A 27,471-nucleotide genomic window follows, 5' to 3' on the forward strand; every position below is an offset into this window, starting at 1 on the left:
AAGAATTAAGTGTGTGCACCTGCGTGTGTATTAAGCGCAAATACTTCAGGGACACGCTGGAGTATCCCGACAGCCCTCTGGATGAGTCATTCAGACAAGATTTCTGATCCATCTGCTGGAACAGCACACTGGACCTTGTGAAATACAAAATGGAAAGACAAGACAGGATCCTTGCTCTCTGCTCCTGGACTGCTTAAAAAGACAAATCAAAACAGGAAAGTATTAAAACTTCTAAACACAGACAACTCCAGCCCAGTCAAGTTCCTCATGGAATCCAGATTGAGGCTTTGTTCTAATTTTACACAAAGGTCATGCAGACAAAGTCTCTTTGAATAATCTGTGTTGTGGGTTCTCTTCTCACACTCAGGTCTCCTACATTGATGCAGACGGTCTGGGCTTTGACATTGAGCTATAAGGTCCATGTAAGCCCTACATTTTTCCTAAAACAATTTAATTTTGGTCCTTGCATATGACATTAAGAGGAACCAGGAAGACAGTACTATGAAAAATTTGGAAGTAGGCAAAATGTAAGAGAAATTTGTAGCTTTAAAATGCGACAGATCTGGATTTTAAAGAAAAAGACACCTACATATTGAGAATAGTGTGTGAAAGTGAGTCCCTCTAACAAAAGATAATAGGGGAAGTACACTTTCATGTAAGTACTTTAAAGTCGAGTGCAACTTGCAAATCCTTCTTAAGTTATGAAACACACATTCACTCTCTCATACACACTCAAGCTTGAACAGCAGCTTAGTAAAGTATCATTTTAAGACAAATTCTTCCCTGGAGAAAACTGTATTGCAAAAGCATCTGGACTAGACTTCTAGAAGGCATTTAACAAGTTACTATCACTTCCCAAGCTCACCAGGGTAGCACTAGCTTCAAAATGAGTTTAAATTTTCTTTAGAAAAACAAATCATTGGCCTCCCACAGCCACAGGAAAAGTAAGGCAAATTTGAGGACAATTGCAGCTATAACCTTTCTTCTTTGGGAATTAAAAGATTGTTTTCAGATTTCTTTAACCTTACATGGTCTCAGAATATTGCCCAAGGCAATCCCTGAAAGACAGGTGTGGCTCAAGGGTTTTTCACAGTTGAAAAGCAAAAATAACTTTGACAAAAACAGTTCATATCATGAGTAAAGAAACCTCAGAATAAATGAACTGGCACATGGCAGCCTGGAAGAAAATAAAAAATATTACATCATAAGTCAAAATTAATTCCAGATGGGTTAAAGACGCATAAAAAAATTTTAAATCTGTACCCTCAATGAATCCCCAACAATAAAAAAAAAAAAAAAAAAAAAAAAAAAAAAATTTTAAATCTTCCTAGACAACATAACAGGCTACATGTACAATCTACATGTCGAGAGATACCATTCTCAGCCAAGACTGAAAACAGGAAAAAGGGACTGTTTTTTCTCTGTTGCTGAAAAAACATAAAAAACATGAAAAACATAAATTAAAATTACATGAAAAAACATAAATGAAGTCAGTAGACAAAATAAATGTAAATAAGAGAAAAGATCTGTCGTATACAAATAGCATCTGGAAACTGATGGGAAAAAAGCCCTCAATAGAAAAACCAACGAAAAGTATGATTTTAATTCACAGAAGAGTAAGTCCAAGTGGTAAACAGACATATAAAACAGAGCACGGATCGGCACCCGAACTCAGTGATTAGGGTGCCAACCACATACACCAAGGCTGGCGGGTTCAAACCCTGCCCACGCCTCCTAAACAACAACTACTACAAAAAAATTGCTGCGTGTTGTGGCAGGCACCTGTCGTCCCAGCTACTTGGGAGGCTGAGGCAAGAGAATTATTAAGCCCAAGAGTTTGAGGTTGCTGTGAACTGTGATGCCACAGCACTGTACTGAGGGTGACATAGTGAGACCCTGTCTCAAAGAAAAAGAAAAAAAGGGGAGCAAAAATAATCACTAATAGGGAAATGGAAATTAACACAGATCTCACTTTATATGAATTTGGCTTGCAATCTCCTTTTAAACTTTGTAGTAACTGTAGTTGATATGGATTTGGAGAAATGGTATTCTTGTACATCCATGATATAAATAAGAATTGTTATAGACTTTTGGATAGCACTTTGGTAACATCTATTAAATCAATTCCACTTCCGTGAACTGGGCTTTGATTGAGATGTAAAAGCTATTTCCCCCTGCATTTTTTTTTTCTAAAATGATTTAATTTTGTTCATTGTATGTCACAGTAAAAGAATCAGGAAGACAATGTTATCAAAAATGTTTTGGGGGAGAAGTGAAAGATATTAAATAGAAACCCTGAAATTCAATAGAAACAATGAACAAATTAATGACATTGCGTACAAGGAGGGTCAGTGGAGTAGAATTCAAAAGCCAATAACCAGAAACAAACTGAACACTAACCAATAAAAAGAATGAGTATTTCCACACCTGGGAATATCATGCAGTTGTTAAAAAGAAAAAGAATGAATTCCTATTATTACAGGATGATTTAGAAAGATTCTTTTGAGTGAGACAAGCAAGAGGCCAAAAAGTATTTGGAATATAATCTCATTTCTATGAAACAATGAGAGGATTCTTGTATATGTCACTGTGTCTATATAATGCTGATGTATGATATGAGTAGGAAGAAAATATAAAGAATACTCCCTGGATTTTTAAAGTGGATCATGCGTGTAGGCAGGGTTGGAGGAGTGGGGTTTGATGTGAAGGGAGAAAATTTTTTTTTAAGCAGTGAAAATGCCCCAGTTAGGTACAACTGTAAATGTGTGTGTGGATGGGCGAGGCTAGGGAAGGCATCAAAATGTCTATGGGTGTCATCTCAGGGTGGTGAGACTTCAGATTACGTTCGTTTTTAAATATGTTTAGGTATTCAAATTGTTCATAATGAACATATTATATTTATAATCAGAGAGGAATAAACTAAAAAAAAATAAGTAAACTTAGTTCACACATTTCCTCCTTGCATCCCTCCAGCCTCCACTTAGCATGAAACTGTCCTCTGACACGACACAGTATTCAATTATACCTGATCTACTTAGATTAATATAGTCCCAGTTGAATCCAGAGGAAAAAAGAAAGAAAAGATGGGGGAGGAGGGAGCATACTTCACAGGCTACCTGATCTCACTCTAACGTCAATTTGAAACTTTAATGGACACTAAACGGTTCTCATAAAGTTATCTTGTACCTCACTTTTAATAAATGTTACCTCAACACTTTGATAAATACAACTATTTATAGAAACCTCAAGTGCTCCACTGGTAGAGGGATATGTACTTTATTTCCCATCAACCACTGGCAATAGCTACAGAGAGAACTAAACTGGGTTTCTTCTCTTCTGTTTCCCTTCTTAGGCGTTACAGAGAAGTTGACATTTGCTCAAAGACTCAACAGAAAAAATGAAATGGCATTCAAACATTTGCTTTTCTCCATGTCTCTTTCTGTGAGTTTCTGTTATGTATTTGTGAGTGTAGGTACTCCGACTCTGAACTCCAGCAGTTTCTGAGGATGCTGTCATCTACCCCTCACGTATCCAACCCAAACATAAAACTTCAAGGATCGTCATGGGTTACATGTAAAAAGCATTAAATATTTTTATATATTCGTTCACTTAGTCTTTAAAGGCAAAAGTGAGGAATCTAGTTTTTCAGCTTGGATTCATGCAATGCACAGAAGTCATCAATAACAAAGTGTCTGGGGGGAACTCTCCATAACTTGAAAGCAGATATTAATATAATTATAGTTGTGAATACACAGCATGGTTTTACCATGATTTTCATGAGATTATTTTATTTTATACAATGGAAGAGGATTCTTTCTCTCAGGGGACAGCTACAATAAAACAGTGAATATACCACATTTAAATCTAATATCCAGGATGATAAATGTCAATCAATCACAATTATTCAATATTAAAAACAGAGGTAATATCTACTTACGAGCATTAGCTGAAGACAAATAGAAGTTTAAAAAGGGATTAACTCACATGGAGATTATTTACAAATATCTTGTAGAAAACCAAGAATAAAATACACTAGGATATTTTTTTAATCATATGAGCTTTGAAAAAAATTCTACCAAAAAATTCAACAAAGAGCTCCGAAAATTCATAAAAGAAATAGTATTTCTGAAGCTATTCTACTAGTAAGTAAAGCACGGGAGTCCAACCTTTTTCTCTGTTGCACATTGGAGAAATGAGAGTTGTTTTGCACCACACATAAAACACAAACCCTAACAAAAGCTGGTGAGCAAAAAAAAAAAAAAAGTCCTCACAAAATCAGCATTGGGCCCCCGGGCACAGGTTGAATACCAGTAAATACAAATTAGAAAATTTTTCAATTAGCTAAATTAGCAAAGATTATACAACAACTCTGATATTCAATGATTGTAAAAAGTAATGGGTTTACTCCTTCACTATGGATGGTACAAACTTTCCTGGGTGCAATTTACCAATACAAACCAACTGTCTGAAAATAATAAATTTTGAGCAACACTCTTACTTCCAGGAACCCAAAATAAGGAAAAGATACAAAACTGACAAATTGAGCCACAAAGATATTATGAAAAGAGTACAGTAAAACAACTACTGTCTCACAACTGGAAAACAGTCAAATAAGTAATGGTTCTGGTAAAAGCAGAATCCTATTCAGTTATAAAAATTTTATTTTTGAAAAATATTAATAATGAAGGAACATGCTCATGATCAAATGTAAAATTTCAAAAGAAGTTTTATACACAATTTGGTTCCATATACATATGGAACATATAATTTACATATAATTTCTATTTAACATCCTATGCCTGTATGATAACAAAATGTTGACAATGTTTATCTAAGAAGTTATATAACCTCTATAATTAAAACTGCATTTATTTTTGTACTTTACATATATTTTTCAAATTCTTGGTAATGATATTCGGGGGGAGGGAGTACATTTTTTGTTTAAAAGAAACATAATTACCAAGGCTCTCTGGCAAAAAGAATAGTGCACAGGGGGAAAAAAGCAACTTTCAAAAACTGGGCAACTAAGCCGGGCACACTTGCACCCACCTATAGTCCAGCTACTCAGGAGGCTGAGGTAGGAGGACTATTTGAGCCCAGGAGTTCAAGACTACAGTGCACAATGGCTGCACCTCTGAATACCCACTATACTCCCGCCTGGGCAACATGGCAAAACCCAGTCTCTACATACTCAAAAAAAAAAAGGATAACTATCCTCTCTTTGTGCATATCAAATCAGAGAAAAAAAATCTGAAAAGTGCAAGCCAAAAAAACAATGTGAGAAGTGACTTTATTAACAACATTTTGATGGCCTACTTATAATGCACAGGCTTCTTAAATAGAACCATTTTAAGTTTTCCCTAATGCTCAAGTATGAAAGAAGCTGGCACAAGAAGTTCATACTGCCTTAGCTGAGAAGAACCTGAACTAGAAAGATGTCAAGGAGTTAGGGCCCCGCGCGTGGTTATTTTAATAAGTTTTTGAGTAGGAGGAAAAAAGTAAAGAGAAGCCGTAAAGCAACAATCTAGGTGGCGGAGGCTCCCAGGTGGTTCTCTGTATCCAATGCCCTCTTTTCCTACAGTAAGAACCCCTGGGCATTATGCCCATTTAAAAGACTTCAGTTCCAGCTTGGTGGTGAGGATGCCAGCCACATACACGGGACTGGCAGTTTCAAACCCAGCCCGGGCCTGCTAAACAAGGACAACTACAACAAAAAATAGCCAGGCGTTGTGGCAGCGCCTGTAGACCCAGCTACTTGGGAGGCTGAAAAAAGAGAATCACTTAAGCCCTAGAGTTTGAGGTTTCTGTGAGCTGTGACGCCACTGCACTCTACCCAAGGTGACATAGTGAAACTGTCCCCAAAAAAAAAAAAAAAAAAAAAAAAAGAAAGACTTCAGTTCCCTGCTGCCTTCCTCTACTCCCTCATATAAGAGTAGCTCCTGACCAAGGAAATGTAAGTGAAGTCCTGTGAAGGACTAATAAGACATACCCTTAGGCCCTTACTGTGCTGCGATGCAGACACATAGCTGTAACTCCAGCAACCATCTAGAGATGGCCAGATATTTTTTTATTAGATGACGGTTTTAAGAGAGAAAGCTACTTGCAGAGGAAGACATAGCAGAAAGACTTTGAGTACATATGTTCCAGCTCCATCCATGTAAACACGAAAGAGGTAAAGTCTCCATCTTTCTTTAAGTCTGCATAATATTCCATGGTGTACATACACCACAATTTATTAATCCATTCGTGGATCGATGGGCACTTGAGCTTTTTCCATGACTTAGCAATTATGAATTGGGCTGCAATAAACATTCTGGTACAAATATCTTTGTTATGGTGATTTTTGGTCTTCTGGGTATATACCTAGTAGAGGAATTGTAGGATCGAATGGCAGGTCTATTTTTAGATCTCTAAGTGTTCTCCAAACATCTTTCCAAAAGGAACATATTAGTTTGCATTCCTACCAGCAGGGTAGAAGTGTTCCCGTTTCTTGCCCTACTATGAAACTAATTTATAGCTTTCATATGAAAGCTATAACCCAACTATAACCTAAGAATATGGGGAAAGGAGAAAGGGAGGGGAGGGGGAGGAAGGGCTGAGGGAGGGTAACTGGTGGGACCACATCTATGGTGCATCTTATAAGGGTACATGTGAAACTTACTAAATGTAGGATATAAATGTCTTAACACAATAACTAAGAAAAAGCCAGGAAGGCTATGTGATGAAAATTTGTCAAATGGTCTATAAAACCAGTGTATGGTGATAAAAAAAAAAAAAAAGAACTGCCATTTATCAGTCCTAAACTATATACCTCCCCACTTCTATACTAGGAGGAAGGAAGGAAGCGAAGAAGGGAAAGAGGGAAGGAGGGAGGAAGAAAGGGAGGGAGGGAGGGAAAAAAGAGAAGATACCCACGTTCTATAAGCCGTTGTTGTTGTTGTTACTATCATTATATTGTCAACTCTGATATATACAATTGAAATTAATCACGCCTGGCCATGATGAGCTTGTAAAAATTTCTACTCTCTCTGTCTCCCTTCCTCTTAACTGGCCAAAAGATGGCACCAAAATAAATGAGAAAAAAATAACAGTAGAGTATTTTAATAAAGCTTTCTGTTATTTATTTTCTAGTAGGTAATTTGAGCCTTCTAAAGCAAATGCTTGCCCGCTCTCTCTCTCTCTCTCCCCCCACCCACTACAACCAATTAAATTGTTTTTAACTTGTGTCTCTGTGTCTCATGGTTGATTGATTTTGTGGGTCACTGAGCAAAAGTAAAAACGGATCCTGCATTATTTTAAATGGTATTAACCTGAAACAGAGAATGAATCTTAGCTCTTTTACTTCAACTATTGTTGCTAAAGGATCAGAGCACCAGTCCAAAATGACTGTCTTGGAATAACATAAAATCTGCACAGATGTCCTGGAATTACACAGCATCCTTTCTTAGGGATTTCAGCAACCTTTTTTGAATAACAGACTCTGTTATAACCAAGGCTTTCTACAAATGCTACAAGTGATTCTGTCAGTGGTACCTTCAAGGTAACAGATATGTTTAAAAATAGAAAAGTAAACATATATCCTTTTTCTGTTTAGATATTTCCTTTAGATATTTGTACCTGGCTCCCTACTTGAAGAAAGACAAATTTTCATTTCTAACATCCTGAAGTGTGGTTTTGAGAAAACTGTCATTTAATAAAAAAAGTATCTGGCCAAGGAAATTTTTCTCTTCTGAGTGGGGATAAAAGCAACAAAACATAACTTACTTTAAATCTTTACAGATACATATATAAACACTCCTCACAATTACATTCCCCTGGACACTACAACCTGGCCTGATGGCAGTAACTTACTATATATATTAAATACTAACTGGAATAACAAATATCTTCATAATTATAAGGAATTCATACTGCATTTTAAATTCAATATCTTGGTATTTATTAAACAATTCTTAAGTCATCAGGGCCCATATGGTATTCAAATACTTCCAATGAGGTTAACAATTATTAGAATCAATTAAAGTGACTTGCCCTGTAATTATAAAGTAATACTTCTACAGAACTGGAAAGGAGCTTGGGAACATTTTTCCTTCTTTTACCATTATCTAATACTTCTGCATGGCATAAAAGGAAACTCATTGTCTAGGATTAAGACACTATGGTTTCAAGTCAAGCTTGGGGCTATTCTAAGAAGATGACAACCGTACCAAATTAGCAGTTGTAGTTTTGCAACAGTATTTAAACCAAGTGGCTTGTTTTGTTTAGAAATAAAATCACTGGTGCCCAGAGATAAGGTGATGGGTAAATGGTTAGCCAACACTTTATTTTTGACTAGTTTCTAACATTCATGGCATTATAGATCATATATTCAGAAGCAGTATTAATAGCATGATGATATCAGTGATTAAAAATTCAATGACATGGCATCACATAATATTTGTAAAAGAGGCATCCTAATTGCAGAATGAAAGAACTATCAAGAAAGTGAAAAATCTAAAAATGAGTTGTAACTTCCAGGAATACTTTATTTAAAATACCAGTAAGCAATGACCTTAAAAATCATTATTTTATAAATGATGATCCACTAGACTCTATTTTTCCTACTAAATATTAAGACCTACTATCTTAGTCCAACTTATATATTTAAAAATATAATGTCTCCCTCAAATGAAACAAAAGTGAGATTCTACTTCAGACTTGCAGAGCTCATAGATGGCTTTCTTAATATGGATATTGTGGACATTACAATTTTTAATATTGAGATTTTCCATTCACTTATTAAATTATTATCAAGTGCCATTTACATGCAGGCATTGTGTTAGGAGCTAGGAAACAGTAAAAATAATTTTAGATATCCCTAAGCTGACATTCAAGTAAACATTCTTGAAAACTTGGTAGCAGTGTAGAGGTGGGGCAGAGAGATAGGGGAAACTCTTCATATGGAAATGTCTTCTAAAAGAATTACTCCATGAAATTTAAAATAGTTTAGCAGATATCTTGTATTTTAACAAAATAATACATAAGCCAGAAATAAAAGTTATTTTTCACATTGCATATAATAGCTGATGTTCTTGAAATTGGTATCCTGTTGAAAGAGGAGAGTTTGAGTCTTCCTAGAACAGCAGCTCAGTAAGTGAAAAGACAGATACCTCAGGAATCTCAAACAAAAATAAACGAGCTTACAAGCTGGTTTTCAAGAACTTGCTATTTCAATAAGGAGGCCAATGAGCAAAAGAGACCAAAATGCTCCCTCATTGGACTGTGACATGATAGGTCACAACAAGCCAGTTTCCCTTGTACAAATCAAGGGAGCATCTTAAGATTTTTACAGACGGGTGGCACCTGTGGCTCAGTCGGTAAGGTGCCGGCCCCATATACGAGGGTGGCGGGTTCAAACTCGGCCCCAGCCAAACTGCAACAAAAAAATAGCTGGGTGTTGTGGTGGGCGCCTATAGTCCCAGCTATTTGGGAGGCTGAGGCAAGAGAATCGCTTAAGCCCAGGAGTTGGAGGTTGCTGTAAGCTGTGTGATGCCATGGCACTCTACCGAGGGCCATAAAGTGAGACTCTGTCTCTACAAAAAAAAAAAGATTTTTTACAGACAATGCAGATACTGACTTCATTTCCTTTGGATATATATCAAGTCATGGGGTTGCTGGATCTTATGGTAGTTCTATTTTTAATTTTTGGAGGAAATTCCATCCTGTTTTGCATAATGGCTTTTCTAACTTAAATTTACATCCACACCGACAGTATGTAAGGGTTTCCTTCTCTCCATATCCTAGCCCAGACTTAGCTTTTGTCATGTGTTACCTTGTCTTTCTCACATCTTTTGTCTTTTTGCCATCCTAATAAGATACCTCCCTGTGGTTTGGATCTCCGTTTTCCCGATGAATAGTAATGCTGAGTATTTTTTCTGCATACTTGTTGGCCATTGGTATGCCTTTTGTTGAGACAGCTCTATTAACGTCTTTAGCCCATTTTTAATCCATTGTTTTATTGATACTGAGTTGAGTTCTTGACCCCTTGTAAAATGTATAACGTGCAAATATTTTCTTCCACTCCATAGGTTGTCTCTTGACTCTGTTGGCTGTTTCCTTTGCTGTGCAGAAGCTTTTCAGTTTGATATAATCTCATATGCTTGTTTTTGCTTTTGTTGACTGTGCTTTTGAGGTCTTATCCAAAAAATCCCAGCCTAGTCCAATGTCATAAAGTATTTCTCCTACGCTTTCTTCTAGTACCCTGTTTCCCCGAAAATAATACAGTGTCTTATTTTAAGGTGTGCTCCCAAAGATGCACTAGGTCTTATTTTCAGGGGATGTCTTACCTTTCCTGTAAGTAGGTCTTATTTTCGGAGGATGTCTTATTTTCGGTTAAACAGGGTAGTTTCATAGTTTTTGGTCTTACCTTTAAATCTTTAATCCATTTTGAGTTAATTTTTGCATATGGTAATACACAGGGGTCCAGTAATCCTACTACTAAGTGTATAATAGCCAAAGGAAATGAAATCAGTATGTCAGAGATATTTGTGCGTCCACGGTTACTACAGCAGCACTAATAATAGTCAAGACTCAACCCAAGTGTCCAAGAACAGATATGTAGGTTAAGAAAATGCCATATACATAGTAGTATACACTGAATATATACGGTGAATATTATTCAGCTATATATAAGGAAGAAATCCTATAATTTGTCACAACACAGATAAAGATGGCGGATAGTATGTTAAGTGAAATAACAGACACAAAAAACAAATACTCCATGTTCTCACTCATATGCAGAATTTAAAAAAGCAGATCTCAAAGAAGTAAAGAGTGGTACAGGGACTAACTGGGAGGCTAGCTGGAAGGAGGTGCTCGGGAGAGAACGTCTTTCTTACAATCAGAAGGAATAAGTTCTGGTGTGCTATCGTAGCACGGCAACTAGAGTCAGCAACAGGGTATATCTCAAAACAGGTAGGAGATAGGATTTTATATGTTCCCACCACAAAAAAAGAAAAACCTTTAAGGTAACAGATATACAAATGAGCATGACTTAAACATTATACAATGTATACATGTTTATCACTTTGTATCCCATAAATACATATAATTACTATATCTATTAAACATTTTTTAAAGTTATGCTTTTCAATTAGAATACGTAGTATTTGCCTTATATTCAAGACACTTGCTTTCCCTTGTAAGTAAGTGTTATAAGTATTGCTATCTGGGAAGAGAAGGAGAGACTTTCAAAACAGTCTCTTACTTGAAAAACAAGGCCACTGAAAGAGCTATATCTAAATTTTGACTTGTGGGTCTAAATGTTTGCTACAACACCCTCTCCTATTTTTGCGCGTAATTTTCAGACATGGCCAAGAGTCAGAATAGGTGAAAACTGGAGGAGTAAAAACATACAGCGCATCAATCTATCTTAAAGAGACTTTCTCATCATTCACTTTGTGTACAATATTATAGTAAGTGCTTCTTTCTTACTAACAGTGACATAAACTCTAGGTTCTAAAAAGTGACCATCAATCAGTAAAAGTAATGATGAACACATGCTAAAAAAAAAAAAAGATTCACAGGCCAGGCGCTGTGGCTCATGCCTGTAATCCCAGCACTGTTGGAACCCAAGGTAGGCAGATTGCCTGAGCTCACCCGTTTGAGACCAGCTACTCGGGAGGCTGAGGCAAAAGAATCACTTGAGCCCTAGAGTTTGAGGTTGCTGTGAGCTACGATGCCACCACAGCACTCTCTTGGGGGTGACAAAGTTAGACTCTGTCTCAAAAAAAAAAAAAAAAATTCACAGGCCTAAACTCATTGTTTTGGTATGATTTGGTCAGACTCACATATGATTCTAGATTAAAAATTCCTTTCCTAACTTCTAGCTCTGCTCTCTCCCAAGCCCCACCTTAGTCCATTTGTAACACACAGTCTCTAACAAAATCTTATACTACCTTTTTATAACCTGCAAATTACTAGATGAATAACCCAGAATACTCAAAAGGAAACGGCTAAATGTCACCCACAACATTTCTCTCAGTTTCTTTAGTTGTACAAGGATAATAAAATCTGCTGCGGCTTACATGACATAATATGCTCCAAAGCCTCGCCCTCGACCATTCTGTACCTCCAGTGTACCAATCTTACGTAAATTCACTGTTAGGCAATACATATGTATTCCACGTACATTATTGCACTGAATTCTCACATAGATACACAAGAATGTAAACTCCACAAACACGGAGGTTTTTGTCTGATTTGTTCAGTGCTTAACACCTGTACCAGCACTTGTCACACACTAGGGACTTCATAAATACTAGCTGACTGAATAAATTAATGAACTATGGGGTACGTGGGCAAGTATAATGTCCACTCTGCTGCAAGAGAAAACTACAGATCAAGGTGGTTGAGAGACCTGACCAAGAGCAACATGGTATGAAACTTAGTGACTGTCAACAAAACACGTGTCCCTTGCCTCCAAATGTAGCATCCCATAAACTACCATTTCTCCCACCCTAGGCATGTGTAAACCCTCTTACAATACAGGGGAAATGAAGCCACAAGATAAGCACAGCACATCTTCCTGGAGCAAGAATTATTTTAAGTTACTTTAGAAGAAATAAACAAAAGAAAAGAAATCAGAAAGAGAGAGAGAGAGGGAAGGAAAGAGGGAGGGAGGGAGGGAGAAGAGAGAAAGAAGGAAAGAAAGAGACAGAGAGAAAGGGAATATAAAATAATGTCAATTACGGAATAGATTTGAGAACTTACATCAGTTTCAAAGAGAAAACATGGATCTAGAAAGACCTTTGGTATTTGCGAACAGCCACCTGGAGCGTCCCTGGGGCGCAAGTGTCCCTGCTTTTACTCCTTCACCTCCAGACCTATAAATGCTAAAGCTGTAGAAGCAGCTGAGCACAAAGCACGGACCAAAGTTGCCACAGCCCCAACGAACCTGTGCTAGACTCAGATCTGATGCCTTCACCCACCAAGACAGAGAGTCTGCGGCCACCCTTCCTTCCCAGCTAGCAGTCTCCATTCCCTACCACCTTCTTTTTCTCTCTCCCTGTTAGCCCATGCAGCCTTAGTCTTCCTTTTCCTTTCAGCAAACAGGGCGATTAACTCATCTTTTTATGGACTAGATCAGCATTCTTTGAACTGGGACACATGTTCAAAGTGAAGCCAACATTTCCCAAGAGGTTCATCATGACAGCTGTAAGGGAATCAGTTTCCGGATCCCCAACTTCCAAATGTACTGTTGTCCGAAAATTGAATCTGCCTGGTCAGTGACTGTGGTGGGGTCCATCCTGTGATGGTGATGACCATGACCCTGACAGTGATGAAAGTGATAGATGGAAGCTACTTCCCCTTCACAATGGCCCCTTCACACACTCACAAGCAATGCCTTTTCATAAAGGCATTGATTGCTTTCCCCAAGTCTTTTAAGATGCATTGCCCGGGGCACAAAGGAGGGGAAAAAGGAATGAACAAAAATGGTGCTGGCTTGTTTAGGGGTAAAAGTTATCAGTATTACAGTAACAATGCAAATGATATCGGGAATCAAATGTAGAATTTACTAGAGCTTTTAAAATGATGCAATAATTTAAAATAATCAATATTTACAATATGCTGAAAAAATCACACCCTTTCCAACTATTTCAACTCAGGACAAAAAGTTTTAGGCAATAACTGAAAAATGTGCTTAGGGTACACAGGTTCACAGAATCTTTTTTGAACTACCAAGCCTTCAGGGTCTTTCCAAGATGAAATAAAGAGAGAGAAAAACAGTTTCCCACAGAACCCCAATTTTGAATGAGAATGGTTGGAGGTGGAACAGGGATTAGTATTCTCTCTGTCCTATCATTGATTCTGAGCATATTAGTTGGACCTGGTTCAACAGCCAACAATTTATAAGACTGATGATCAATCAGTTTAAATATCTGATCTTAAATGTATTGCTAACTGGGTTAGACTTTGGTTGATAAGACATATTTCATCCAATCTCCTGAGGAGCATTAACATTGCTAGAGTACTTCTCTTTGGGTTGCCCCGAATAGGGGCAATACTCATAAAGATTCACTAATTTTGCATTTATCTTATCATATAAAGACATATTTCACCACTGGAGATGTGCTATTGACTGTATCTATTTAATTGGCATTTCAGGAGTGACGTGTACAATACAAAGAATCATAGAGCTCTTTACATGTTGTATAGTTCGTATTTTAACCCAGTACTGATGTGTCATCTCAACAGACACATCTACATACCCTAAGCCCTAAAAGTCCATGTTTTTCCTTCTTTCTCCAATTCTGTAACCTCTCTTCTTTATCCCTGCCCCTTGCCTCTCAGCCACTCCTGTGGGAAGGAACAAGCCATTTAGTTCTGATGGATGGGAAGAGGCCAGCACTTTATTCCCTACCTACACTGTTCTAAAAACACTGCCTACCTGGTCCTCCAGCTCTCAGAGACAGTGAAGCTATTTAGAGTAGACGTCAGAACTACTTCAACCCCACTCCCCTCTCCTATGAGTTTCAGATAAGAGGTCGGTCTTCAGAGTCAGAAAGTCGGCTGGAAATCCCACCCCACCATATGCTAAGTCTGAGTTTTCAGGCAAACCACTAAATTTCTCTGAATCTCAGGTTCCCAAAGTCCTTAAAATGAGGTTGCTGGGGATTAGAAACAATTCATATTAAGCACCTAGAAACATGGCAGCACAGAGTAGCCCTTTGATAACCAACTCTTTTAAAATTTTAATATTCTTTAATGATTGCTTAAAATTAGGCAGGAGTTTTCTTTTAGCATAATGTCAACCAGTGGCATGTTTTCCGATGTCTTTCTAGTTTGTTTTAAAACAAGTGATTTGGAAAATGACTACCTTTCATGTCTGAGTACAGAGTAGTCACGTGCATGTAGAAAATGTACCCGCAGTACTAAAACCGGGAAAAAGACATTCACAGGATAGGGGCTGCAGAAAACTTGAGCTCTCACCTACAGCATTCATAAATGGGTGAGCACGTCCTTTTCTGAACATTGCTGTGAACATGTTTTAAAATAATCACAGAATCTGACTCTTTAAAGTCTACCCTGCTTAAATTGCTAAGGTAATACTTTCCTCCCAACAAATTAGCAAAAAATTTTAGAAATACTTATTACTTTAAGAGTGTGGACACAGTGGAACTCCCACAGTGAAAATGAGTAGAACCTTTAGTTTCTAAAGCAATTTGATAATGTGCATCAAGGATTTAAAAAAGGATTGATTTGCTTGTTCAGCAATGTAGGAATATATTCTAACCAAAACAAACTGATTTATGTACAAGAGTGTTCATTCTACCACAACTTATAACAGCAAAAAGTTAAAGCAACTTAATGTCCACGATAGAGGATGAAATTATATGGTATAGCCATCCCATGGAATATTATGTAGCTATTAAAAACCATATTAACAAAAAAAAAATTTTTAATTAAAAATTGAAATTTTAAATTTTAAATTTCCAGGCTAGAAATGTGCTAAGCTAATAATTAACCTTAAGCATACCATCACTTCTGCTAAGAGGAGTTTGTTAAATGAAAGCTGTATTTGGCTATGAATCGAAATGTGTGTATGTCACTGTGATTCGCCAGCAGCCATAAGAAAAAAAGAGAAATGTACAGTAGAGAACTGGAATTACATGTAGTGACCAAAATCCATTCCACAGCTTGAAAGGACACAGTGTTAAAACTTGCTACCCACGTCTTCGTTTTAAAAAGAAGTGTGGGATGAGTACACTGCTGATTCAGATCCTTTTTATGAATGGCAGGGATAGAAAAGTGGGTAATAAAAGTTATGTCTGAAACTGATATTTAGCCTCTTTAAACTTTTAGTCTAATGAAGCTTTTGAGTGACTTTCACACCACATGCACCAATGCTCCCGCCTAGCTAACAAATGTTGGCAGTACTTGCAGAGATGAGAAGTCAAAAAAGGGGAGGACTCTCAGCCTTCCAATATACACCAATATACACGTTTTTGGGGTTTTTGCGCAGTTTTTGGCCGGGGCTGGGTTTGAACCCATACACCACCTCCGGCATATGGGAACGGGGCTCTACCCCTTTGAGCCGCAGGTGCTGCCCCAATATACACGTTTTTGGAGCAGGAAATGAAACACAATGAATACAAACACACAAACTCAGGTCTGTGGCTGCATATTTAAAGCACTAAACATCCTCCCGCCCCCACTCAGAGCAGAAATGCCTCAGTACACCCCCTGTCCTCCCTCTCCTACATTCAACAGCTACTGTCATTACTAGTTTAAAAACTCCAGGTTTATTTACAATGCCAACCCCTACTAACAAGCAAACAAGAAAATCCAGCAGGCCGAGATTATTTTCCAGCTTTCTTGAACTTTCCGTGTTTTTCACATCAGTGCTTCAAAGTGTTAATCTAACCCCACAGATAAGAAACCGAATAAAAAATTCTTTGGACATTATTTGTCTCGTGTTACACACCCTTTCACCCCAGAAAACAAGGAGTAACCCAAGTGCCTGTGACGTGAAATGACATCTTTCTGCTTCGTGCTCTTCTGACTCGGCCTGTGTGGTCACAGCTCTGTCTGCCTGTCTGCCAGCCCGGGCCAGGGTGCTTCCAACCGCCCCATAGCAAGGCTTCCTTCTGAAAACAGTCCAAAATCACAAGAAGCCAAAGCCCACTGAAGTTATGGTAAAAACAAGAGAAGACCAAATACACCTGAATTACCACCTTACAAGTCACAACTCCCAAACTGAAAGGTGTCTTCTTACTTGACAGTCTGCACATCTAGTTGTTACCAGATGTCACACGGCAGAACAGTGGGGGATGTTTGCTTGGTTTCTGGCCGTCAATTTTAAGAAACACACGCTTCTTAGCTGTGAGCTGGGGTTCCAAATGAGTATGTTTTGGCGACTTAATTTTTTTTTCCAGGCTAGAAATGTGCTAAGCTAATAATTAACCTTAAGCATACCATCACTTCTGCTAAAAACATTTTCTACACACAGCCCTAAATTACTTTCAGTTGGGTTAAACAAAACAGACAAGCTGTAATAAAAGGTCTCTGAGAAATGTGATCCCTTTCATTGGTCACCCAGGAGCTTTTCCCCTTAAATCTGCTGCAGGGAGGAGGGGGAGCAGAGAAACGGGGGGTAGGGAGGTTAGGGAGACAAGCACCCCCAATAAGATGCCAACGGTGCACAATTATTTTCGTAGAAAGTTGCCTAAGATAACTAAGTCTTCAGGGTTTCTCGGGTTGAGTAATTCTTGCAGGAGGGGGGCGGGGGATGGGGGGATCGCTCGCGTCCAAGATGACTATCTGCAGAGGTTTTCCCTATGTTGATTTTTTGAAGGCGTCCTTTTTAATTATACTGCGAGGGCTCTGATTTGCACCTCTCTGGCTGCTGCTGGGGGAAAGATGAGAGCAACGCGCCAGGGCTGCGGCATCCGCTCGAGCCAACTCCGGCGCTCCGGGGCGAGCAGCCCACTCCCCACCGGTCCCACCCTCCCGGGCACACGCGCGCACACCCGCCTGCCCCGCGCCCCGGCCGGGACTCACCGTTGTCCAGCCGCGCGATCTGGGGCAGCCGGTAAGTGCTGACCAGCAGGTCGAGCGGCACGGCCGCCGAGCTCCACTTCACATCCTTGAGGCTGCAGCCCAGCGAGGGCGCCGGGTCCATCGCCCCCGCCGCCGCCGGCACCACCCGCGCCTCGGCGGCCGCCGCTGCTCGCGCTCGCGGTCCGGGGCGCGCGGGAGGCGCCGGGCAGCTGCGGCCGGGGGGCGCGACGGCTGAGGCAGCCCGAAGGGAGGGGGCCGGCGCCCGGCTCAGCGGCCGCGGCGGGCCATGGCTGGGGGGTCCCGCGTGCCCTCAAGCCCGGAGAGGACTCGGAGCAGCCCCGCGGCTGCGGACGGCCCGAGTGGCTGCGGCGGCTCCCGCTCCGCCTCCTCCTCTGGCCCCGGGTCTGCAGCTGCGGCGGCCGTCCGCTCGCCGCCTCCTCCCGTTACCCCTCCTTCCCTCCTTCTCGAGCGTTTGAGGAGGAGCCGCGGGTCTGAGAAACGCCATAGCAGCGCTCCCAGCTCTGACTAATCAACAAGGTGCGAGCAACGCCTGCGCAGCTCGGGGAGACCCCGCCCCCGCCCCCGCCCCCCGGCGCCGCCTCCGTCCCCCGCCCACCCGGCTGCTCCGCTCGGCGTCGGCTCCCAGGCCCGACCCGGCCCGGCGACTGCGCTCGCCGCGCTCCGCAAGCTTTACCTCTTGCTCCCCCGTCCGACCGCTCCGAGCCCTGCAGCTTAGCCGGCGCCCCGGAGCCCTTCCGGAGCCACAGGATCTTTCCCTGAGTGGTCGTGGTGGGCGCCGTCGCCTCCCACTCCCAGGCAACCGAGTGGCTGATAAGGGTCACAAAAGAGATCCTTGCGGTGCCCCCATCTTGCTGCCCAGTTGCCAGACTTTAAGGAGATAGGCCCGGAGGGTGCCACGGCCCCGCGAGGCGGGCAGCACGCCTTGGTGTTTGCCCCTAACCTGAAAACTCTACGGACAAAGCTGGAAGTTACTCCCGCCAGTTTAAGCTGCACCTTCTAGGCAGGTGAAAAAGACCAAAGCACCGAGAAGCAGAGAGGTGGTAGATGATCGGTGCCCACATAAATGTAGGTGACCATTCTGTTGAGCACCTTCATCGTGTGAAAAGGCTGCTGCAGATGGCGGGAGTCGAGGCCACCAACAGCCATAAACGCTCACAGGAAAAGGGAAACTGGATTACTGGGAGCCTACTGGGGTCAACGCACTCACCGCACGACCCTCTACCACCCCACCCCACCGCTGCTAAGTTTTCTTCTAATCTTAAGGGTTGGGATAATTTCCATTTTCTGGATATGTGATCCAAGACATTGGCAGGATTGCACAACTCAGTAGATGGCCGTGTTGGGATTTAGACCTACAGTTTGGTTTGCATGGTAACTCCTGGGTTTTGCCCAATATTTAGCACGGCCTGCTCACTATGAACAGAGCTCAAAATAGAAGGGTGGATGTCAGAGTCGTGTTTCTTGAGGCACATCCTAACTTGTATACTAATATTCTTTAGTTTAACATTATTTGAAACTAGCAAGGTGAGTGGTTGCAGAGGTGAACGGATTTCATATCAACTCTATTTTCAATACATATTCAATGGTAAGGCAGACCGTACCTGCTTGGCCCGCCCCAAAAGACTGGAAACATCCCCCTGCCTTTAAAGGGTCTGTGCCAATGAGTTATCCAGGCCATTAGCATTTGAAGAAGAACACAGATTCTTCTACACCCACCTTCCTGGTTCTCTCACTTTGAAGCATTAACAGTAGTTTTCACAAAATTCATCTGCTAAATGTTTTGACCTTTGTGTCATTCATATTAGTTTTTTTAAAAAGTCTTGACTAAAATGGAAAGTATTTTAGTATACCTTTTACTCGGAATCAGAGAGCCATAAAGTTCTAAGATTTGCTCAAATACGGAAGAATGTTTCAAAATGATAAAAAGCTATGCGAGAACTAAATATTTTTTAATAATTCATCATTTCTGGAAATAAAGCTCAGATTCCAAAAATGGCACAGGAAACATCTACTATTGGACAGGGTCACAGGTCTTTCAACCAGTAAGTAGACCCTACATCTTTAAATGGTAGATTGATTTTTTTTTTTTAAATATAACTTTGTGCTACTGCAATATCCTCTTTAAAAGCTTGAGGGAATTTAAGAAGTAGTTTCCTCTCACAAAAGGACTGGTGACTTATGACCTAAAGACCAGATAAAAAGTAAAAAGATTAATGTAATCAACTTTTTAAAAAATCAATAAAGGACTTACATTAGATCTGCTCTTACTGCTGACCGTGCCGAAGTTTCAGTTCAATCTTGAGTATTAAAGAAAAGAAACTTTAATGAGTTGCAAATTCTTAGTTAAGTTTTATCTCCCAGAGGAGCTCTTACAGAAAGACTTTATTTGTAAAATGGAAAGCATTAACAGTAAAAAAAACATTAGCCAAGAGAGTAATCTTACAATCTAACTGGACTGCACTTCCAGATGTTTGTTGGACCGAGGCAAACCATGTATATACAAGGGTAAAAACTAGGTGTGGGCACAAAACTTATAGGGTTTTGCAATTTATGAAAAAGGAACATCCAAGGAAAGTTACCTCTAAGTCAAAATTTGATGCATTGGTCCACCGTCCACTGTTCCTGCAGAATACCTTTATAAACTGAGATTTGTGGGCGGCGGCATATTATAGTGATTAAGAATATCAGCTCCGGAGCCAAATGGCTTGGTTTTGATTAGTGACTCTGCTCCTATTTAGGACCTTAGGAAACTTGCTGTTTCCTCCTTTGAAAAATGAGAATAGTAATAGTACTCATCTCATAGGGTTGACATGAGAATTTAATCATGTGATATATATTAAGCATTTAGAATAGTGCCTGATGCATAGAAAGTGCTATGGAAGTATTTGCTATTATTATATATATATATTTTTTAACAGATTCTCACTTTCTCTCCCAAGAGTGCGATGGTATCTTAGGTCACAGCAAACTCAAACTCTTGGGCTCAAGTGATCCTCTTGCCTCAGCCTCCTGGGTAGCTGGGACTACAAGTGCCCACCACAACCCCCTGCTGTTTTTAGAGACAGGGTCTCCCTCTTGCTCAGGCTGTTCTCCACAACACTTAGCCATTTTTTACAGATGGGGTCTTGTTCTTGTTCAGGCTACTTACGAACTTGTGAGCCAAGCAATTCAACTGCCTCAGCCTCCCAGAGTGCTGGGATTACAGGTATGCCCAGCCCTATATGCTATTATTATTTCAAGAACTGTTGGCTTTGAGTAGGGCAAAATGTAGAGAAAAAATAAGAGACAAATGCACATAATTTGATTAGACTTAGAAAATCAAGAATGATTAGTTGTTAGAAAAATAACAGATACGGGCGGCACCTGTGGCTCAGTGAGCAGGGTGCCGGCCCCATATACCGAGGGTGGAGGGTTCAAACCCGACCCCGGCCAAACTGCAACAAAAAAATAGCCAGGCGTTGTGGCAGGCGCCTGTAGTCCCAGCTACTCGGGAGGCTGAGGCAGGAGAATCGCCTAGGCCCAGGAGCTGGAGGTTGCTGTGAGCCATGGCACTCTACTGAGGGCGATAAAGTGAAACTCTGTCTCTACCAAAAAAAATAAATAAATAAAAAATAACAGATTCATTGCATGGGTAATTGGCACACTTCCTGGGTGAGGACACAAGTACAACTTGGATTTTAACCTTACAAAAGCAAACGATATACCCTAATCATGGGTACCCTTATATCTGAAATAAAAATTTAAAAAATACAAAAAAGGGAAAAATAGTTACATCGGCAAGGAGTGAAGGAACACTCCTCAAATGAGAAACCCAGCTGAGGGACTTCAACCCCCAAATCCCAAGTCTATGCAGTTAATTTATTGTTCTGCAAATCAGGCAGTAGTCCTGATGGCTCTTAATATGCTGAAGAATCTAAGGCTGTTGATAAACCCAAGAGTGAATCAGGCATAAGATGCTACAGGGCTCATGTGGTGGACACTTCCCAGCTTCCTAACTGTGAGTCTGCTGGTTACACACACATAACTTGTAAATTCTCTGCATTATCAACTTTGCAAGATAAAAATATTGGTTTTTCTCATATCAGGATGTCTTGGGTCGCATAATATGTCAGTGGTCAATTATGATATCAAAGTTCACAGCCCTCATGGTTTTCTAGATCTCCAGAGTTCTTTGGCCTTTCAATTAATTTCCATGCAGTCATCAGAGCTAACTTGCAAGTCACTCTCTGAACAAAGCCTTCCACGGTATCTGCGTCCTCATTGTCACTGGAGTTATGTGTAAAGCGCTTTGCATGGCATCAAATAGTCTTGCCTCCTGGGGCTGGGTCTGCCTCCCCAGCCTCACTTCTACTACAGGCTACCTTCTGACTTTGATCAGGGAGTAGTGCCACCTTATAATTGCCCAAATGTGTTAGTGTGTACCCTTGTATGAGTTACTCTCTCACCTTAGAATGCCTTTCTCTTTCTCTCTTGCTGCGAAACTCCCATTCCAAATCCAAATTTATGCATTCCGTGAAATGTTGTCTCCTCCTCCAAGGAGACCCCTTTTCTGGTTACCATTGCACTTGCAATACTTTCTTTTAACTATGCTAATTGCACTATAATTTATTTTCTGTTTTTATGTTAGCTTTTCCTACTAGACAACAATTAACTGTGGCCACCTAATGTGTGTTTTATTCACCTTTGTTTCTCCAGCTGCTATTATTGTGCCTAGCACACGGAAAGTGCTCAATTAATGTTTGTTGAATTCAGTAATCAATGGACTGAATCATCTTCTTGCTTTATATTATTTTGTACGTCATTGCATCTCTTATTTCTAAGCCAAACTGTATCCAGTTTTATTAAACACATGTTTCATAAACAATCACAGTATTTCAGGCAGCACACAGACAATTGTAAACAGTATATAACAACTCTTAAACTCCCTCCTTCAAAGAACTACAAAAACCAGAAAGACTCTCTGAAACCTAATGCAGTCTATATAAGGAGTGAGGACTGACATTTCACATTTAGCATATTGTTGAACAAGTTTTTACAAACCAACCCTATCTTTCAGCAAATAAAATGAAAATGGAAGAATATACTCAAAGATCCACAATCTAGAAACAGAACCACTATCCTTTTGACAGGCACCATCTCAGTGATGTCTCTGGACAGTCTGGATTGCCTGACTGACTGGTAGCCAATTTTAGGGGGTCAGGGCTCCTGGATTTAAAGAAGTTAAGTCTGTAGTGAAGATGGAGAGGGACAAGAAGACATAAAAATGAATTTTAGTTTTTCCGCACCACAAGGTCTTTGTGCCACGGTGGCTGTGTGTGTCAAGGTCAGGGAATTCCTCCTTCTGGAAGCCAGAACTATAAGGGAAAGGTGTTCTCCCCATATTAATTCAGCTTTGGAGATATTCTCTTTTTGACATAGAATATTTCCCCCCAAAATAACAATGAAGCATTTTTATGTACTGACAATTGCTTTTTTAAAAAGTAAAACAAAATTCTGCACTTTTATAAAGCTTGATAAAAAATATTTCTAACTGTGTACCAGAGTACAGTTATCAAAAATGCACCTACTTCCTACAACTTCGACTTCCATGCACACTCTGTTTTGGCATCTCCATTTTCTGCAGGGCCATTCGTTCCCATTCTTGCCAGGGTCAACTTTTCCCTTTTCCCCTTTGGGTACCTTCTCTCCCTTCTTCGCAGGGACCATTTTAGGCTTTGGCTCTGGCTTTGAAGGAGCACCTTTAGCAGACAACTTCAGACCTTCTCTGTTTGTCCTTTGTCATGGTTTTATCTCCTTATCATCCCCTGCAGCCTTTCACTTGGGCCTGGTGGTGAGGGCAGGGGAATATAGGCACTAGACATGGGGATGTCTGCAGGTCTTTCTTGATTCTTTTTTACACTGCCCCAATCTCTTGATTATAAACAATTAGCATTCATCAAATCTAGCAGTAGTCAAGACTTTTGATATTCTAATCCCTTAGGACAATGTTGCCAATTGGATTGGCCGCCCAAGTTTTACATTTATCTGAAAATGTGAATTTCATTCCAATTGAGATCTATATTCTGTCACTGACCTGGAGATTATGATTCCAGACTAGCAGTTACAACACATTAAAACTGTTCGTATATTTGTTATGGTTTGTTAGGTTATCTGTAGCCTTCTTTACCAGGACTTTACCTCTCAGAAGGACTTTTTAAATTATCTTTGCATCTCTAACACTCGGTATATAGAAAGCAATATATGCAAGAGTTGTCTGGAAAGTATCCCACCATGTGCTATGAAAAATAGAGACATGTGGCTGGATACTTATGTTTGTGTGTGTGTACAGGTATATAGTGAATATATAGGATATACATATGTACCAGAGATGCACATATATATATATTTGTACCAGAGATGTATGTGTGTATATATATAGTGAGTAGATAAAAGTACCATTAAAAAGCCTGTCTCTCCCGATTCATGGGTGACCAAAAATAATTAAGAAATAATTTTTTTTTAAAAAGCATATCTCCTATAGATAATTTCAGACAGGTTCTTAAAAAATATTCAGAAATGTACTTTGTTGGGCAGGCACAGTGGCTCATACCTGTAATTCTAGCACTCTGAGAAGTCAAGGTAGGAGGATCCCTTTAGCTCAGGAATTCCGGACCAGTCTGAACAGGAGTGAGACCCTATCTCTTCAAAAAATGGAGGAAGGAAGGAAGGGAGGGAGGGAGGGAGAGAGAGGGGAAGGAAGGAAGAGAAAAGAAAGAAAGATTAGGCGAGTGTGGTGGTATGCACCTGTAGTCCCAGCTATAGGGAGGCTATAGGCAAAAGGATCACTTGCACCCAGGAGTCTGAGGTTGCTGTGAGCTAGGCTGATGCCACAGCCCTCTAGCCTGGGCAACATAGTGAGACTCTGTCCCAAAAAAGAAAAGAAAAGAAAAAAATACATGTTATGATCTCGTACACTCACATAAATATAATTGAAACAAAAGTTTCACAAAATGATGGTCAGGCACAGTATCTCACACCTGTAATCCCAGCACTCTGGGAGGCTGAGGAGGGTGTGTTGGCTGAGCTCACAGGTTCAATACCAGCCTGAGCCAGAGCAAGACCCAGTCTCTAAAAATAGCTGGGCATTGTGGTGAGCACCTTTAGTCCCAGCTACTTGGGAGGCTGAGGCAAGAGCATCACTTAAGCCCAAGAGTTCGAGGTTGTTGCAAGCTATGACACCACAGCACTCTACCAAGGGCGATAAAGTGAGACTCTGTCTCAAAAAAAAAAAGATTTATAAAATGGTTTTTATTTTGTATACTTATAATGCCTACTGCATCCTGATCTTTTAATCTATTCTTTTGTGTTTAAATTTTTTTAGAGCTAGTCACTAACTTTATTTCACAACTCGTAATGGGTCATAACCTGCAGTTTTGAAACCACATTTAAAATAATAGTTCCTTTTGTTCATTAAGTACAGTTCATCAGAACAGATGGCATTATGGTTGAAGCTGTGGGAGCTTCTAAATTTCAAGAATAATCAGAAATAAAAACATACATGATAAAAATTTAAACTTTTCGGTTTGCCCAAATCTTCGTGTGTGCATGCATGTGTATGTGTGTATAACTGCATAGGTCATAAGTTTGAGTTCATGAAGAAGCTAGTGCTTTGTGGATGGTGCTTTTACTCTCAATCAAGCATAAGACCTCCGCTTGAGCAGATGCCATTACGGAGAAGTAGCTTTGGAAGTTATGTGCAGAGCTTCCCAGAGGAGTGTTTGAGTCATAGCTTATGTGTACAATTCTGCAGTTTTAATAAGCCATTTCTGAAAATTAAGTATAATTATTAAGTAATACTATTCATTTTATATATGTTAATAAATTACTTTTAATACACTTGAAATATTAGTTAAAAAACAGATTAATTGCCTGTATCACTTATGAAATAGATAAGCAAAGGTCTTTCCACCTAGAAGAGTCTACAGTTCATGACATTGTTTATCTACTTAGTATAACAAAGCATAGGTAGAAAATCTTTCATTTTGTTATAATTAGTGGCAGAATAAGAATTAATATTATTAAATATGTATTAGTGCCCCAAATTTTCCCTGAATGTACATAGTTTTGTTGTTTTGATGACTTGAAGCTTCAAAGGCAGTTTAGTGCACAGGCAATTACAGATGGCTTCCAGTTTTAAGTCTCTCCCTAGAAAGATAATGAGATTTTAGCTCCCTGCTGACAAATCCTCTAAAGAAAGGCCATCATATATGTTTTCCTAGGTTGCACATCTTTGCCCCTCTTTTGTAGTAAGCAGTGAAAAGAGAAAGATAGGGAAGATCGTGGTTATGCTGGATGGGCCTCTGTCCTGGGCCTCTGACTATACTTGTTCAGATGGGGCACATTTTTCCTCCCTGACCTCTCTTATTATTCAGATCTTTTGGTCTATGAAGGCTAGAGAATGTCCCATTAATTTAAGTACTTTGAATTGCTTAGGTAATAACAAACACACACAAAAATAATTGCTTAAGGCCGGGAGCAGTGGCTCATGCCTATAGCCCTCTGGGAGGCCAAGGTAGGTGGATTGCCTGAGCTGAGGAGTTGGAGACAAGCTTGAGTGAGACCCCATCTCCAAAAATAGCTGGGTGTTGTGAGCACCAGTAGCCCCAGCTACTTGGGAGGCTGAGGCAGGAGAATTGTTTGAACCCAAGAATTTGTATGATGCCACAGCACTCTACTGAGGGAGACCAAGTGAGACTGTCTCAAAAAAAAAAAAAAATTGCTTAAGATTATACATAACTTCTGTGAACTAAAATAAAATCTTAAGCCTCTCAGCCAATTGAATGGACCCCCTGTCTTGTCTAAGCAGGCCCCAGAGTTGCTGGTCATAAGAAGGGAGGTCAGACATACTTCATCATGCCTCTCTCCCGTCTTAGAAATATCCTTAGTAAGTTATTAAAAGGCCTAAGGTTAACAAGAGGACGCTTAAACCACACCTGCAGGTCATCTGTCAGCCTATTTGACAGATCACTTGGGTCTATGTTTGTGGCTTACTAACAGACTTTCTTATCTTAAAACATTCCAAGCCTACAAAGCTTCATTTCTTTAACAATTTACAGATCAAAGAATCTTTAAACCCACCCACAACTTGTAACGCTCTACTTCGAGATGTCTTGCCTTTTGAGGCCAACCCCATGAATGCCTTCCATGATTGATTTATGCCTTTACATGTAATTCCTGTCTCCCTCGTGTGTTCAAACCAAACTGGTAACCCAACCACAGTGAGCCCACTTAGCTTAAGCTCTCTGGGGTGTACTCCTTCAGACTGTGGTCACATACATTCCATTCACAATAAACGTCTTTCAATTAATTATTTTACAGAGTTTGGCTTCTTTTCCATTGACACTTCCCTAATAGATTTTTTACTCATTCCCAAACCCTTGTTTTAAAGAGTGTGTGACTTTCCCCTACCTCAGAAGCAAATTAAAAACTTTCCCAACATGGTGTTTAAAATGTCCATTTTATGTAAACATTGTAACCTAATTGTTCGTGCCCTCATACTAATCTGAAACTTAAAAAAGTAAAACGTCTATTTTGTAACATTTTTAAAATACAGAAAAACATAATGAAGAAAAAATATGGCCTAAACTACCGTCACCCTGAGTTGACTTTTTATCACTCTTTATATTTGGTGTATACTTTTTGTGTATATATGTGTGTTTATCTATTTAATGTAGATCAATCTGTAATATAATTTTGTAGTCTAACTTTCTCATTGAACAATATGTTGTAAAGATTTTTCCACGTAGATATATATTCCAAAATGTGATTTTAATGAATAGTGTCTCATCATATGAATATACTATAACTTATCCAGCTCTTTATGATTGGCATGTAATTTTGGCGAATTTTAAATGTGACTTGTTTATAATT

The 27,471-nt window shown here is 39.8% G+C and overlaps 1 protein-coding gene across 2 annotated transcripts in view; it reads right to left on the reverse strand.

Annotated features, from left to right (window-relative positions):
• GAREM1 (GRB2 associated regulator of MAPK1 subtype 1) overlaps positions 1 to 17,670 on the reverse strand; it is a 217,475-nt gene extending 199,805 nt beyond the window's left edge. For both annotated transcript variants that reach the window (XM_053571437.1, XM_053571436.1), the window contains exon 1: positions 17,542 to 17,670. In XM_053571437.1, the coding sequence (XP_053427412.1) occupies positions 17,542 to 17,662 (121 nt within the window). In that variant the 5' untranslated portion in view covers positions 17,663 to 17,670. The remainder of the gene's footprint in view (positions 1 to 17,541) is intronic.
• Between the last annotated feature and the right edge of the window lie 9,801 nt (positions 17,671 to 27,471).

The sequence above is a fragment of the Nycticebus coucang genome, chromosome 19 (genome assembly GCF_027406575.1).
Source record: "Nycticebus coucang isolate mNycCou1 chromosome 19, mNycCou1.pri, whole genome shotgun sequence".
In the NCBI taxonomy this organism is placed as follows: domain Eukaryota; kingdom Metazoa; phylum Chordata; class Mammalia; order Primates; family Lorisidae; genus Nycticebus; species Nycticebus coucang.